General features: G+C 57.4%; 8 protein-coding genes across 8 annotated transcripts; 3 read left to right on the forward strand and 5 right to left on the reverse strand.

The window, feature by feature from the left end:
- Positions 1-570: 570 nt before the first annotated feature.
- LY79DRAFT_508069 (RNase P subunit p30) lies at positions 571-1569 on the forward strand (the record flags this gene model as incomplete). The annotated part of the gene is made up of 2 exons (XM_060553892.1): positions 571-737; positions 780-1569. The coding sequence occupies 2 exons, from the start codon at positions 571-573 to the stop codon at positions 1567-1569; spliced, it is 957 nt and encodes a 318-aa protein (XP_060418221.1).
- A 176-nt stretch (positions 1570-1745) lies between these two features.
- On the forward strand, positions 1746-2560 carry LY79DRAFT_385290 (uncharacterized protein). The gene has a single exon (XM_060552893.1). The coding sequence runs from the start codon at positions 1923-1925 to the stop codon at positions 2421-2423; it is 501 nt and encodes a 166-aa protein (XP_060418222.1). The 5' UTR covers positions 1746-1922; the 3' UTR covers positions 2424-2560.
- Positions 2561-3951, reverse strand: LY79DRAFT_385289 (uncharacterized protein). Its single transcript, XM_060552892.1, has 4 exons — positions 3781-3951; positions 3423-3724; positions 3115-3350; positions 2561-3006 (listed from the first exon to the last, which is right to left on the reverse strand). Exons 1-4 carry the CDS (start codon positions 3829-3831, stop codon positions 2699-2701), a joined length of 897 nt encoding a protein of 298 aa, XP_060418223.1. The 5' UTR covers positions 3832-3951; the 3' UTR covers positions 2561-2698.
- Positions 3952-4866: 915 nt separating this feature from the next.
- On the reverse strand, positions 4867-5976 carry LY79DRAFT_541609 (uncharacterized protein). Its single transcript, XM_060556945.1, has 3 exons — positions 5785-5976; positions 5362-5713; positions 4867-5272 (listed from the first exon to the last, which is right to left on the reverse strand). Exons 2-3 carry the CDS (start codon positions 5478-5480, stop codon positions 4969-4971), a joined length of 423 nt encoding a protein of 140 aa, XP_060418224.1. The 5' UTR covers positions 5481-5713; positions 5785-5976; the 3' UTR covers positions 4867-4968.
- An 85-nt stretch (positions 5977-6061) lies between these two features.
- On the reverse strand, positions 6062-6759 carry LY79DRAFT_385334 (uncharacterized protein). The gene has a single exon (XM_060552895.1). The coding sequence runs from the start codon at positions 6586-6588 to the stop codon at positions 6112-6114; it is 477 nt and encodes a 158-aa protein (XP_060418225.1). The 5' UTR covers positions 6589-6759; the 3' UTR covers positions 6062-6111.
- A 714-nt stretch (positions 6760-7473) lies between these two features.
- Positions 7474-9128, forward strand: LY79DRAFT_385569 (uncharacterized protein). The gene is made up of 3 exons (XM_060552897.1): positions 7474-7696; positions 7811-8296; positions 8459-9128. The coding sequence occupies exons 1-3, from the start codon at positions 7579-7581 to the stop codon at positions 8884-8886; spliced, it is 1032 nt and encodes a 343-aa protein (XP_060418226.1). The 5' UTR covers positions 7474-7578; the 3' UTR covers positions 8887-9128.
- Positions 9129-9364: 236 nt separating this feature from the next.
- LY79DRAFT_666723 (glutathione-dependent formaldehyde-activating enzyme) lies at positions 9365-10195 on the reverse strand (the record flags this gene model as incomplete). The annotated part of the gene is made up of 4 exons (XM_060563267.1): positions 9365-9628; positions 9732-9777; positions 9840-9872; positions 10020-10195. The coding sequence occupies 4 exons, from the start codon at positions 10193-10195 to the stop codon at positions 9365-9367; spliced, it is 519 nt and encodes a 172-aa protein (XP_060418227.1).
- A 1742-nt stretch (positions 10196-11937) lies between these two features.
- Positions 11938-12438, reverse strand: LY79DRAFT_666724 (uncharacterized protein; the record flags this gene model as incomplete). The annotated part of the gene is made up of 1 exon (XM_060563268.1): positions 11938-12438. One exon carries the CDS (start codon positions 12436-12438, stop codon positions 11938-11940), a length of 501 nt encoding a protein of 166 aa, XP_060418228.1.
- Between the last annotated feature and the right edge of the window lie 237 nt (positions 12439-12675).

Genomic DNA, 12675 nt, shown 5'->3' on the forward strand with positions numbered 1-12675 from the left:
CCCGCGAAGGGTCAATGAAGGCATCAAGTTGCCTCCACTTTAGTCCGATGTTCCCGCCCGGACTTCCCGCTGCCCACACCTCCGGTTGAGGGCAACTTCAAGGGTAGAACACCTAAGTAGGTAGCCTGAAGAACCGCCGGCGGAGAAAGCTTCTAGCGCCATGTAACCCCACGTTCCGGAAAGAGAAAGGGGAAAAAAAAAAAAAAGGAAACGTCTGTCCGTCATCCCAGCTGCCCCGCGGAACCAACCTAATACCGACCTCCGTCTCGGAAAAAAAAGAAAAGAAAACAAAAAGTGCATCTTTGCGCAATACGGTCCGTCCAACCACCACCAATACGCAGCAAGCAAGCCACGGCATCTTGATCATAGCGGCGCAGATATACACGCGTAGACGCCCTAGCCACACCGAGACTCCACATTGCCATCATCATCGTCGTCCCCGGCGCAATTGGACATCCTACGGTCATCAACGGCCCCGACAGCAACTGCCCACTGTTGACTCGTCACCACACACCCCCATGCGCAAAAGCTCGCGATAGCTTCGCTCCTCCCGCCCACCCTCATCAAACCATGCTTTACGACCTCAACATCCCGTGGTCCCCTGCCACGACCCCCGCGGACCTCTCTCGCACGATGTCCTTCGCCTCCTCGCTGGGCTACACCGTCCTCGCCCTGAACCACACCATCACGCCGCCGATCCCTTCGCAAATAACGAACCCCCTACCAAAGTTCCCGCCGTCGGCGTCGGCGGCCGCCCCCTCACAGCCGCAGCAGAAGAGCCCCCGGCTGACGGTCCTCCACCGCGCCACCGTCCTCCTCTCAGACCCCTCCCAGAACTACCGCCTCCCCGCCCTCGCCGCCGCCTACGACCTCCTCGCCGTCCGCCCCACCACCGAAAAGGCCTTCCAGGCCGCCTGCCTCTCCATGGCCGAGCCCTCGCTCATCTCCCTCGACCTGACGCAGCACTTCCCGTTTCACTTCCGCCCCAAGCCCCTCATGGCCGCCGTCTCCCGCGGCGTCCGCTTCGAGGTGTGCTATGCCCAGGTCCTCGGCGCGCCCGACGCCCGCGCCCGCGCCGCCTTCATCTCCAACCTCGCCTCCCTCGTGCGCGCGACCAAGGGCAGGGGCGTCGTCGTCAGCTCCGAGGCGCGCTCGGCCCTGGGCCTGCGCGCGCCCAACGACGTCGTCAACCTCCTCGCCGTGTGGGGCCTCGCCAGCGAGAAGGGTACCGAGGCGCTCGGGGCGAACCCGCGCGGCGTCGTCGTGAACGAGGGCATCAAGAGGAGCGGGTTCCGGGGCGTCGTCAACGTGCTCGAGGTCGGCGGACGGGAGGAGGACGCCCAGAAGCAAAAGCAGCAGCAGCAGCAGCAGCAGGGGAAGAAGGACGGTGGCAAGGGGAAGGGGGACAAGGGCACGAAACAAGGCGGCGGAGGCGGCGAGGACAGGGGGAACGGTCAGAAGCGCAAGACGCCCGACGAGGCGGGCGATGGCGCGCCGCAGACGATGAGCAAGAGGCAGGCCAAGAAGCTCAGGCTGGCGCTGAAGGAGAAGGAAAAGGATGCGGCGTAGAGTCGACGCGACCCTCACCACCCCCTACCCCTATTTTTGGCGAGGGATGAAGATTGATGAGATTAGGCAAAGTTAATACTGTATTGGGCGGGCACACGTCGTTTACGCTTTATGATACCCCCTCCCATAGAAGGAAAAGAAAGGACAGGCATGAACGCCAGCAACAGCGTCACAAACACACACAAGCACACATGATCAGTGACTCGGTGCGAACATGGGGCGGAAGGGACATGCTTCTCAAAGACCGGGGAGACGGTTAGATGAATCATGAGACTTGCTCAATTATCTTTTGGTGGGGGGGGGAAGCTATCGTATACAAGGTTGTGGGGGGGTAAAAGGGGGGAGAATGGGATATGGAGATGTTTGGCCGCGGTGCGTGTCTCCCCCCCCCAAAAGAAATGAATTATATACAACCGCCGGGGGATATGTTGAATGCAAGCTTGCCCCCCTCCCCTCCTTCACCTCCTCCTTCTCCTCCTCCTCCTCCTATCCCCTCGATGCAGGCTTCTCTGCTGCTCGAAGCGATGCCACGGCCTCGCCCCATCGCCGCGCGGGACGCAGGACGGACGATGGGGGACGTAGGGCGGCGGCCGCGACGTCGTAGGAGGAGGAATCCGTACTGGTGGTACTCGGGGTTTTGTTGGCCTGCCTGCCCACCTCTTTCCTTCTCCTTTCCTCTTCCCTCCTCCTTCTCCTATGTACCAAGGTCCGGACCACCTCTCCGTTCGTTATTAAGAAAACCCCCTCACAATTTACCTCCTAAATGTCTGCGTCGTCCCCCCTGTTCCACATACATACACACGCGCGCGCGCGAGCACACACGCACGCAAGAATCGAAAAGAAAAGAAATCTAGGGTATTTCGTATGCCGCTTGCTGGGCCACTTTGACCAAGTGGATGGTCCACGACGTTCGTCATATCCTCCCCACGAATGCAATGGTGCTTCTGCCATTTCCCTTGACGGCTCCCCCCCCCTTCTCATTCTCCAACAACAACAGCCCACCCTCACATCTGCCATCCAATAATGAAGCAGTAGATAGACTCGCTTGGCATGCATCGAACGTCGGGAAATCGGAACATCGCAACGCTGCTCTCGGAATGGGTTTGCCGGTGCTCGGTCTCGTTCCTCCTTACAACGCGGGCGTCTCGCGGGCCTTCAGCCGGGCCGACTGCTGCAGCAGGTTGCCGAGCACTAGAGACTTGCTGAGGGCGAGGCCACTGACGACGACCGCCGGCTGGGCGGGGTTCACGGCGACGGGGGGCGTGATGTCGGCGGCGGGCGCGCCGGCGGCGGCGGTACCGGTGAGACCGGTGAGACCGCCCAGGTTCAGAGACTTCGTCGGGCTGCTGTTTCCGGCCGGGCCACCGACCTGCGGGAGAGCCTCGGCGGGTGCTTTAGGAGCGGCGGGGGCGGCAGCGGGCTTAGAGGCGGCGGGCTCTGTAGATTGTGTTAGTTACTCCTGCAGGTTTTTTTTTGGTTTTTTTTTTTTTTTTTGGTAAGCCGTCGAATCCCGGGGGCGGAAGTCCAGAGGCGGTGAAGACGTACCAGCTGCAACGGGAGCAGGAGTTGCCGCAGGCGGCGGCGGCGGCGGCGGAATCGACGAGGATGAGAGACCGGCAAAAGGCGGCGACTGAGGAGTGCCGGGGATGACGAGGCCGGGTTGTGACGATACCGCAGGAGGTGCAGGCGCTGCGGCCGGGGCTGATGACGCCGCGGCCGCGGGAGGGGGAGCAGCGGCAGGCGGCGGCGTTGTGGTGACAAACTCCGTGATGATTTGCGGCCTACGATCTTGATTAGCATTCTCTGCCCAACTAACTGCATTCGTCCTCTATTCTGGGAGAGGGGCTCCTCACGCGGCTGGCTGCGTGACAAAGACCGTCAATGGCGGGGGCAGCGAGGCGTTCATGTATATGGTCGTTGTGACAGTGACAGGGGCGGGCGCGGGCGCGGGCGGGCAGTTGGCGACGTTGCCGCCATTCCGGTTTCCGTTGAGGGCGCCCAAGATGTCGGCGATGATGTTTCCCTGGCCCGATGCCGCGCCGACGTTGGTAACGTCCAACGTCGTCACCTTCACGCCCGCGGCACCGGGTCCTTGCACGTTGACGTTGCCGTTTCCATCGACCTGGATGTTCTGTCTCTTGTCGACGACCGCGCCCTGCTTCCGTGTGAGAATTCCGTGGCTTGTTTTCCGTGGGGATCGAGGGAACGAACCTGAGTGTTTGTCGATAGAGCTGCCACGGCAAGGAGGAGACCTCGTCTCATTGTGTGCTCGGGGGCGAAAGCTGGCGACCGTCGTGCGTCGCGCAACGTTCCTCCAGTGTTTGATATTGCTTTTCTTTTCCTTTTCCCTCGTCGTTTCCCTTTCGATGTTGCCGTTGTTGATGTTGTCGTTGTTGATGTTGTTGAAACCCCCTTCTTCTTCGATTGCTGATTTCTTTCCTTCCTGGTTTTTTTTTTTTTTGTAAAGAGTGGATTCAACAGACCAGCCGTCGATGAAGCTTCGATGGGTTCAACCCTAGGATCGAAGACACACGAAAAGAAGTATGTACACAGGTTTATGGTTGTTTCCCGTAAACCTTCGCGATTACGAGAGGAAGTTGGGGGCAGATCGGTGGCGACCTTCAGAACAATGCCCAAAGAGAAGATTGGATGGCCAAGACCACGAGTAATGAGTGTGTGCAGATACTAAGAATGGACGAGAGACACGCTTAGATGGAACACGGACCCCAGAAGTGGAGGTATAGGAGGGAAGGGGTGTGTGTCTGCGGTAAATGGCAAGAGAGCGTGTGAGAGAAGTGAGAGATTCTCGGTCAAAGAGAGAAGAGAGCCGTGTGTTCCGAGCTTCTCATCAGGGACAAGGACGGTTCCAGGCTCAGTTTGGGCTGGGATAGATAGCCGTGATGGTGAGGAGGGTAGCAAAAGGGGAGAGGGGAGATCGGACGAAGCAGGACGACATGGGCGCCACAAATCACACGAGGTGAAGGAGAGAGAGAGTCTTGAGTTGCGGGAAAGCCACAAAGATTAATCGAGAAGCAAGACCGAGAATGTCATCAAAACTGACTTGGCCTAAGTCGGCTCTGGTCCTGTCCATGCAATCAATGTGAATCAAACACGCGCCCATCCATCAATATATTTTTTTTCTTCTCCCCCAGACGCACCAGTGGCTAAAGTGCTTGCCAATGCTTGGCGATGCGGGTGTGAGCCGCCCACGAAGAGGGGATGGTTCTTTGACGAGATGAAATGTGCGAGGCGGCGCGAAGAAGGCGTGAGAGGGTCGTAAAGCGTTGGACGGTCGCCCCCCCCCCCCCCCCCCGGAAAGGGCCAGACCTGGTACGATGGTGGTGTCGGATGGGCGTCTGGTCCAGGGGCGACTCGCCCCCATTCGAATCGGCTCAAGCATCATTGGAGCCAGGGGCCACACAGCCAGGAGCGCGCTGGAGACTCAAAAATGAGGTTCAGGAGTGCCAAGAAACGTACCCAAGGGGGGCTACATGTGGAATGTGGAATCTGGAATAGGGTCGCTGTTGCCCCGTAGGTATGATGGACGTTAGCTGGGCATGGTTCATGCCCCCAAGGATCGTCAGAGGCTCGATCGGAGATGGAAGCCGTGTGTACGTAGTAAGCATGGCGCTGCGGGAGCCCACAACTCCGGAGAAAGTTCGATTTATCCCATAGCATGTACCTGACGGGGTGAGGGATACCCCTGCACGGATCCCCGTGAGACTCAAGGGTGTGAGACATGCCCCAGACGGTCTTCGTCTGAGACGAGGGTGCAATCCTCGAACTTCCTACCCAGGGGGGGGCTCCGAAAGGGCGAGAATCCCGGCCCAGCTCACGACGGACTGTGTGCGTGTGGTCGCAGCAGCAGCAGCGGGCACCTGAGCCAGTGACAGCAGCGCCAAGTGCGCCATCGTGTTGTTGTCGCGGTCGCTGTTAGTGAGTGGGTAGGTAGGTAGGTAGGCAGGTAGGTAGGCAGGTGCTTGCTCTCATACTACTTACCAGTCGATGTTGAGGTCGTCGTCGTCTTCGTTGCCGCCGTCGTCGTCGTCACATCGGCCGCATTCCTGCAGCCAGTAGCACGCGTGATGTGTTTGACGTGATGCGATGTTTGGGAAGACAGGCGGGCAGTGGCTCGCTTCCTCAGCTATTTTTGTTAGCTTTTTTGTGCCCCTGCCAAAACTCCCAGATCGCAAGTGGTGGTGAAAAATGACAGACAGATGAAACAATGTTTTGCAATGGATAACGCGGACCGCCGTCTTTTACTTTCCGCGCTTGCGCGGGCGATGCGAAACGGACCGATTTCTTCGCAATTGGAAAACCAGATTGTCGAGAATGAATCTAAGCTGCATGCAAGAGCGACTGTCGCCGAACAAAACCCAGGATGCATCGCGACTGGTGGGCTGGGAGCTGGTCGGGCCCACGGAGCCTGTGTCAGCCCTTGATCGACGCTTCGACAGGCCAGGAGGGGCGGCGCACGATGCAACGCAGCGACGGGCAATTTTCCCATGGTTTGCCGTACGTACCGCACCACCCACGTGAAGATCATCTTGCGTGAGAGGCACGAAGGCTATGTTCAGATAGATGCGCGCTATCTGGTCCCACGGATGCGCAGGCGGCCGGCGCACTAGGTATCTCATGAGTCGCGAAACAGGACGGGCACAGACGATGCAGAGATGAACTTTCTAGACGACGGCCATACAGAGGTATGATCTCCGTCCCATTCTTTTCCTTGGTTCCTTGCATGCGTGCGTCGTCGTCGTTTTTCGAAAGGGTGAACGAGCCGCTCGGCGAGACGGGATTCGTCGCCGACCACCCGCGCATAGGTACGCAACTGCCTCTTTTCTCTTTCTTCTCTTTTTTCCCCCTTTTTTCTTCGCCTCCACGGTCGAACCCCCCTTTCGTCCTTGGGAGAGATCGGTCAACGAGATTCGAGACGATGAGATGGTCGTCCCAAGGTGAAGTGAAAGCCGGGAGGAGGACGAGCAGAAAACATGCGAAATCATATGGTGTTCGGAGCATACATTCTCTGCCTCGACTGAGGCGAATCGCGTGACGACGTGATGGGTCAAACGACGACAAGTCCAAGCGACATGTTTGATGATGACATATTGGGGGGAGGGGCCGCTGGTGACCACGCCCACTGTCTGCCGGACGATTGGCGAAGGTGAAGCCAGCCGAGTTAATAGCACGTTTGCTCAGTTATAATCGATTGGTGGGGGGATCGATCCATGACACCAGCATGAGACCTCGTGCGGTCACCACTAGGTAGCCATCAAACCACCCCTTAGCCGGCCTTCAGTCGTGCTTCAATAGGAAGACCCAATCAAGACCAGGCACCGGGTGTCGTGATTGGCAAAAGGATGGAACGTCAGTCTCTTCTCGTTTCACTCAATTCGGTAGGTAGAGCCTACTTGTACGGGGTCCGTAAACCGCCGTCATTAAACAGTCCACGTGCTTGCTGACATGCATTTGCCAGTCCAGCCACTCCTAGCCCAAAGGGGAATTCATCTCATCGACTGTGGCTGGAGCTGCAGCTAAACAGAGTGTGGCTTGACGGCGCGGCCCTCGGTGCTCCTCGAGCCCCGATCGAGGGCACCGCCCGATGTATCCCCATCATACAAACTCGCCTGCATCGGTACATGGACCCCTTCTAAAGGCTGTCCGAACCAGCGGGTCGCACAAGTCGATGACGACAGTGAAGGCTTCCTTGGACCTTTGATTGAGGCTAAGCAGACGACCTTCCGCGATTGTCGGGCGCTTTTCACTACCTCGTCCCACGGCTCCTCCGGGATCGACCATGACTGCGTTAAGAGAACGGTCCAGATACCTCGTTTGTCGCGTTGCTCGATAAAACTCAAGTAGCAGCGCGCCGGCTGCCGTCGACTGTGGTGTTTCAAATCCGCTCTTCAAAGCGTCTCAGGTGTGGGATAGAACCCGCGTCCACACATCTACAACATACACACAACCACGAGTGAGAAACCGACGCCGAAAATAGCAGTTCGGCTCAAGATGGCGACTGTACACGTCCTCGACGACTATTACCTGGCCATCACGGCGCTCATCACAGTTGCATATCAGCTGTTTTTCTTCTCGATAGCCTTCAGCTTCAAGTTCGACAAACTCACGGGTAAGATCTCACAACGCCTCGCCCTCTCATCTTCACAATCGCGATACCTCTCTTCCCCTACCGGCGGACGAGTGCCGCCCACTCAAAGCGCTCGCAAAGCTAACGTTGACGCAGACTTCGCCGGCGGCACAAACTTCGTGGTTCTCGCCATAATCACCCTCTCCCTCAGCGGCCATGCCCACGCACGCCAGGTCGTCGCCTCCATCTTCATCATGCTCTGGGGCGCCCGCCTCTCGGCCTTCCTCTTATTCCGCATTCTCAAGACGGGCAAGGACGACCGCTTCGACGACAAGCGCGACAAGTTCTTCCCCTTCCTCGGCTTTTGGATCTTCCAGATGATCTGGGTCTGGACTGTCTCGCTGCCCGTAACCGTGCTTAACTCTCCAAACGTCACGCGGTACCCGCAGCACGCCTTCGGCACGGGCCGCGACGTCGTCGGTGTTATCTTCTTCGCCGTCGGCTTCGTCATGGAGTCTGTCAGCGACGCGCAAAAGTACCGCTTCCGCCGGGACAATCCGAGCCGGGAGGCCATCTGCGACAAGGGCTTCTTCAAGGTCTCAAGGCATCCGAACTACTTTGGCGAGATCCTCATCCAGTTCGGTAAGTCCGGGTCCCGCCCCTCCTCGTACGCGCGCCAAGTCATCAGACACCTCGGAACCGCATGATTGGCAGCCGTGGCGGCCACGGCAGCCGAGATGGCACAGCATATAAAACCAAGCCAATAATCGCTTCCAAGACGCTCGGCTAACACCATCCCGCTAGGCATCTACATGATCGCCGTGTCCTCCGCCGCGGACGGCTACGTCGGCGGCCAGGCCTTCAAGGCTCTCTACGCCACCATACTCGGCCCCTTCTTCCTGACGCTGCTTCTCATGTTCGTCTCGGGCCTGACGCTGCAGGAGCGGCCCGGCGCCAAGAAGCGCTACGAGAACGGCCAGAACTGGGAGGGCTACCGGCGCTACCTCGAGCGCACCAGCATCCTGATCCCCTTCCCGCCGCAGTTGTACGCCCGCCTGCCGACGGTCCTGAAGCGCACCGTCTTCCTCGAGTTCCCCATGTACGTCTTCGACCCGGCGAAGCACTCCGACGCCGGGGCCCGCGCCGAGGAGGGCCACCAGCACGAGTCCATTGCCAAGCCGGGAAACGGGAGGCCGAGCGGTGAGGAGTCGCTTGTTGGGCAGTCATCGTGAGCTTGGCTTAGAGGGTATATTACGTAGGAACTAATACGCGACGGGCAGAACAGGATGAACGAAGTCTTGACAAATAGACCATGGATTAATACGCTATTTCAAACACTCTTAATTTCCCTTTGGAAAAGCATGTTTACATATTACCTCCTGTTTTGTAAGCGACATGATGTTAACAGTGTATTGATTCATGGTCTACTTGCTGATACTTCATTCCCACCTGCCTACTAGCTTATACACTACTTAACTGCATATTATATTATCATCTTTAATTTTCAAGTAAAGCCAAGTTCTCGACGGTATTGCAGATTTGGTGACACTTGGTCTGTAATAAGTTATTCTCTGGTATACATACGCCATTGATTATCCCACCTCATCCCCGGCTCGCCTCAAACGAGCCACTGGCCGCGTGATGCGTCGTCTTCCAACTTGATAGACAAGACGAGTACATTTACGCTTGGGCTCGTCTCTCTCCCCTACACTAATAATGGACGCCGCCGCCGCCGCTCAACTCGCAGCGCCCGTCAGGCTTGGTCGGCGGGGGGTCCCCGCCGCTGCCGCGCAGGCCCGTCGGCTGGTCGAGGGCCTTCTGGGTCGGCCCGTACTCCGTGTGCTCGGCCTCCTCCTCGTGGGACTCGGCGCCCTCGGGGATGGGGACCATGGCGTTCTTGGTCCAGATGTGGACGGCCGTCTTCCAGTCGAGGCCGTCGATGCAGCCGCCCTTGACGGAGACGACGTTCTTGTCCTGCAGAATTGCGCTGTCAGAATGTACTCCTGCACACTTGAGCCGACGGAAGGTTGATTTCCGTTTGGGGCAGGGGGAGGGTGGGTGGGTGCTAATGGCGTACCGGCGTGGCGTGGATTAGCCGGGTGCCGCAGTTTCGACAGAAGTAACTATCGAGCGCAACCCATCAGTCGTCGCGTCTCTCGGCCGTATCTTTGCGACGGCAACTCACCAGTATAGAGTGGCCCCCGAAGCAGTCGGCCTCCTACGTCCCGAGAATGTCAGCGAGGGCGGCCTCCTTTTCTCACCTCTCACCTCTCACATCTCACCTCTCACCACCACCACCCTTTCTCTCTTAACCTCCCAGCATCTCCTACACCCGACAGACTCCCCTCGATTTTCGAGAACTCACGCGTAGACGCCCATCAGTTCAGCCTTGGGCAGCTGGAACTTGGGGAAGATCGCCGACGTGCCGAACGCGGAGCCCGTCTGGCGCTTGCACTCGTCGCAGTGGCAGACATACAGGCGCAGCGGCTTCGGCAGCGGCGTCTTGAACCTCACCGCGCCGCACTGGCATCTTGCATCCATTCTCGGGATGGTGTTTTCTTCTTCTGTTCTTCTTTCTTTTCTTGAGTTTATTGTTGGAAACCGTCGAGGCCTCTGGAAGGAGGTGGTCAGCGTGGGGTCACTCAATGTGACGTCAGAGCCGAGGGAGGGTGCTTTGGAGTACCGTTCGAGTTCCGGTGCGCATGTAGGTGTTACAGATTGATGCTGGGTAGGTCGTGAGTTTAGTTGTCTAAGGAACGAGTGAGTTCGTGGTCAACCGTGTCTCACTTGTAAGTTGGGTGAGGAGGCGGCCCGGTTTCCTCGGGCGATAAGCATGAGGAGTCTGCAAGAGTACCCCGAAACGGAGTCGCATGCGCGGGATCCTCCCGTCCTTTTTGTACCGAGCGAACCACCGGCAAAGCCACATGGCACACACACACACACACACACACACACACACACGTGCGCGCGCGGCCCAAAGACGCGAAGCCGATCCACCTCCAGCAACCGACCAAACAGTAGGTTAAACACAATATGGTATTACCCAGGCGTCTCCTACACGCCATCTTCCCGTCGATTTGAAACTGCGGCCCGCGCAGTGTTGCGGTGACATGGGGCCGGACGGGAAGATGTGAGTCATGCCGGGGGGTGCGGGGTCGGCCTTGGGGCCCTTTTGGTGAGATTGGAGGTGGGGAGGGGGAACGAGACAGACGCGAAGTCACATGGGAGTCGTATCCATGGGGGGCCGAATAGGAAATGTAGAGAAGGGGAAGAGAGCAGCCGGCCCTCCTAGAAGTGGACAAGCCGGAGGTTTCTCTTGAAGATCAAGCCGAGCCGGTGTGTAAAGAGAAGGATCGGGTTTGTTACCAAAGTAGACTTGAATACTCAACTTCCTTACTATACAGACTCGGTTTATCTCGGTTACAACCCATCGCGTTCTCGTAACACTATAACTTGGTAAATCATGTAAATTGATTGATTCCCATCTCGGCTGGGTCAGTGGGGACTACGGCCATGCTATGATTCATCAAGGAGTAAGGGAGGTGGCGATGCAGTTGACGAGGAGTCCGCAAAGAGTCGACTGAACTTACAGACTGGGTATCAGGGACCAAATTCTGCATTAGTCGCACGAGAATTCTCGCCTGCAAACGCTAGCTAGAAACCAGCGCTGGTGGCACTGCTGCATTCTCACTGCAGTCGGGGTATTTCCAACTTCACCTCTTTCATCAGCACCCGATGTCGCGAATCGTGTGAGAGGCAAGGCCAGAAGCTTTACTACGCAATCTTTATTATCTAGGCAATCACTGCGTTCTATCTCACCCCAGGTTATCAGGAGTCTTTCCTCATCCAAGTGTCGAGTCAGCAAGAGCGTTGTGAGAGCAAGCCCGACTGCTTGCGCGACCACAGGGTTTCCGTCTTCCCTGACCTCGAACGCCAAATTCATTCCCAATCTACCCGTGTGATCAGGACCCAAGTCACATAACCCGTGTAGCTCAGAGGCCCCCATACTGAAGTCTCTAGTGCCATTACCACCAGCCCAAAATGGAGACGCGGGAGCTTCCCTATGGATCGCAAGCTCGAACCCAAAGTCGCCGTCTCCCAAACTGTCCCGCAACAAGAAAGAAAAAAAGTGTCATAAGCCAAGTCCCATGCCATTATCATCGTGTCGCTGATTAATGGAGTAGTCGAAAGATGTTCTCTGCCACAACAACTCTCCAAGAAATGGCCCACTGGCTCACACCGGCCGGGCTCTAGCATGCCGGTCTTTCTCAGGGAGGGGAAGTTTAGCAGGAGATGCCGCGGTTGCGAGCGAGAGCCTTGCGCTGTCGACCCCCAGAGAGCTTCATCTTGGTTGAAGGGAGGTACGGCTTATACTTCTTGTCGAAGACGCCGCCGGGGACATACTGGTCCTCTTCGTCATGGAGGCGGCTCCAGATGGCGTTAAGCTTGGTGATGCTCTTGACGTTGACACCAAGAAAGTCAACGTCCTCTCGAACTTCAGGAGTAAGGAGAATGGTAATCATCTTGGGGCCATCGATGAAGAGAAAGATGAGAAAGCGGACCACGGCGACTGTGGCCCAGCCGACGACGAGGGCAAAGGGTTTGACCACAACCCAAACGATTCGCTTGACGGTGTCGGTGATGGCGGGGTGCATCCACATGAAGAACAGAGTGATGAGAATCAGGACTGGGATGCGGAGCTCAGGAGCCCAGGCCGTGGTGAAGTCCATATCATCATCAGGGCAGCGGGGAGCGAAACGACCGCGCATAACATGGCCGCACATGATGGCTAGCCTTGGTCAGTGGACGTTGGGGTTATGGCACATTGTGCGGCTTACCTGATCTTCAAAGAGTGTCAAGACTAAGATTGATCTTGTATTGTTCTTGTAAGAAGCAATTGGTTCCCCTTGATTAGAGTATCAAGTATGGCGAGAGTCGCACAAAGGCTTGACGGCGTATGCCTTTGTTAGTCGCTGTCGAGTTGGGGCGCGTTGAAGAACTCACTCGGTGTAAATCTTGCT

Source organism: Colletotrichum navitas, assembly GCF_030913465.1.
Source record: "Colletotrichum navitas strain CBS 125086 chromosome Unknown LY79scaffold_8, whole genome shotgun sequence".
NCBI classification, from domain to species: Eukaryota; Fungi; Ascomycota; class Sordariomycetes; order Glomerellales; family Glomerellaceae; genus Colletotrichum; species Colletotrichum navitas.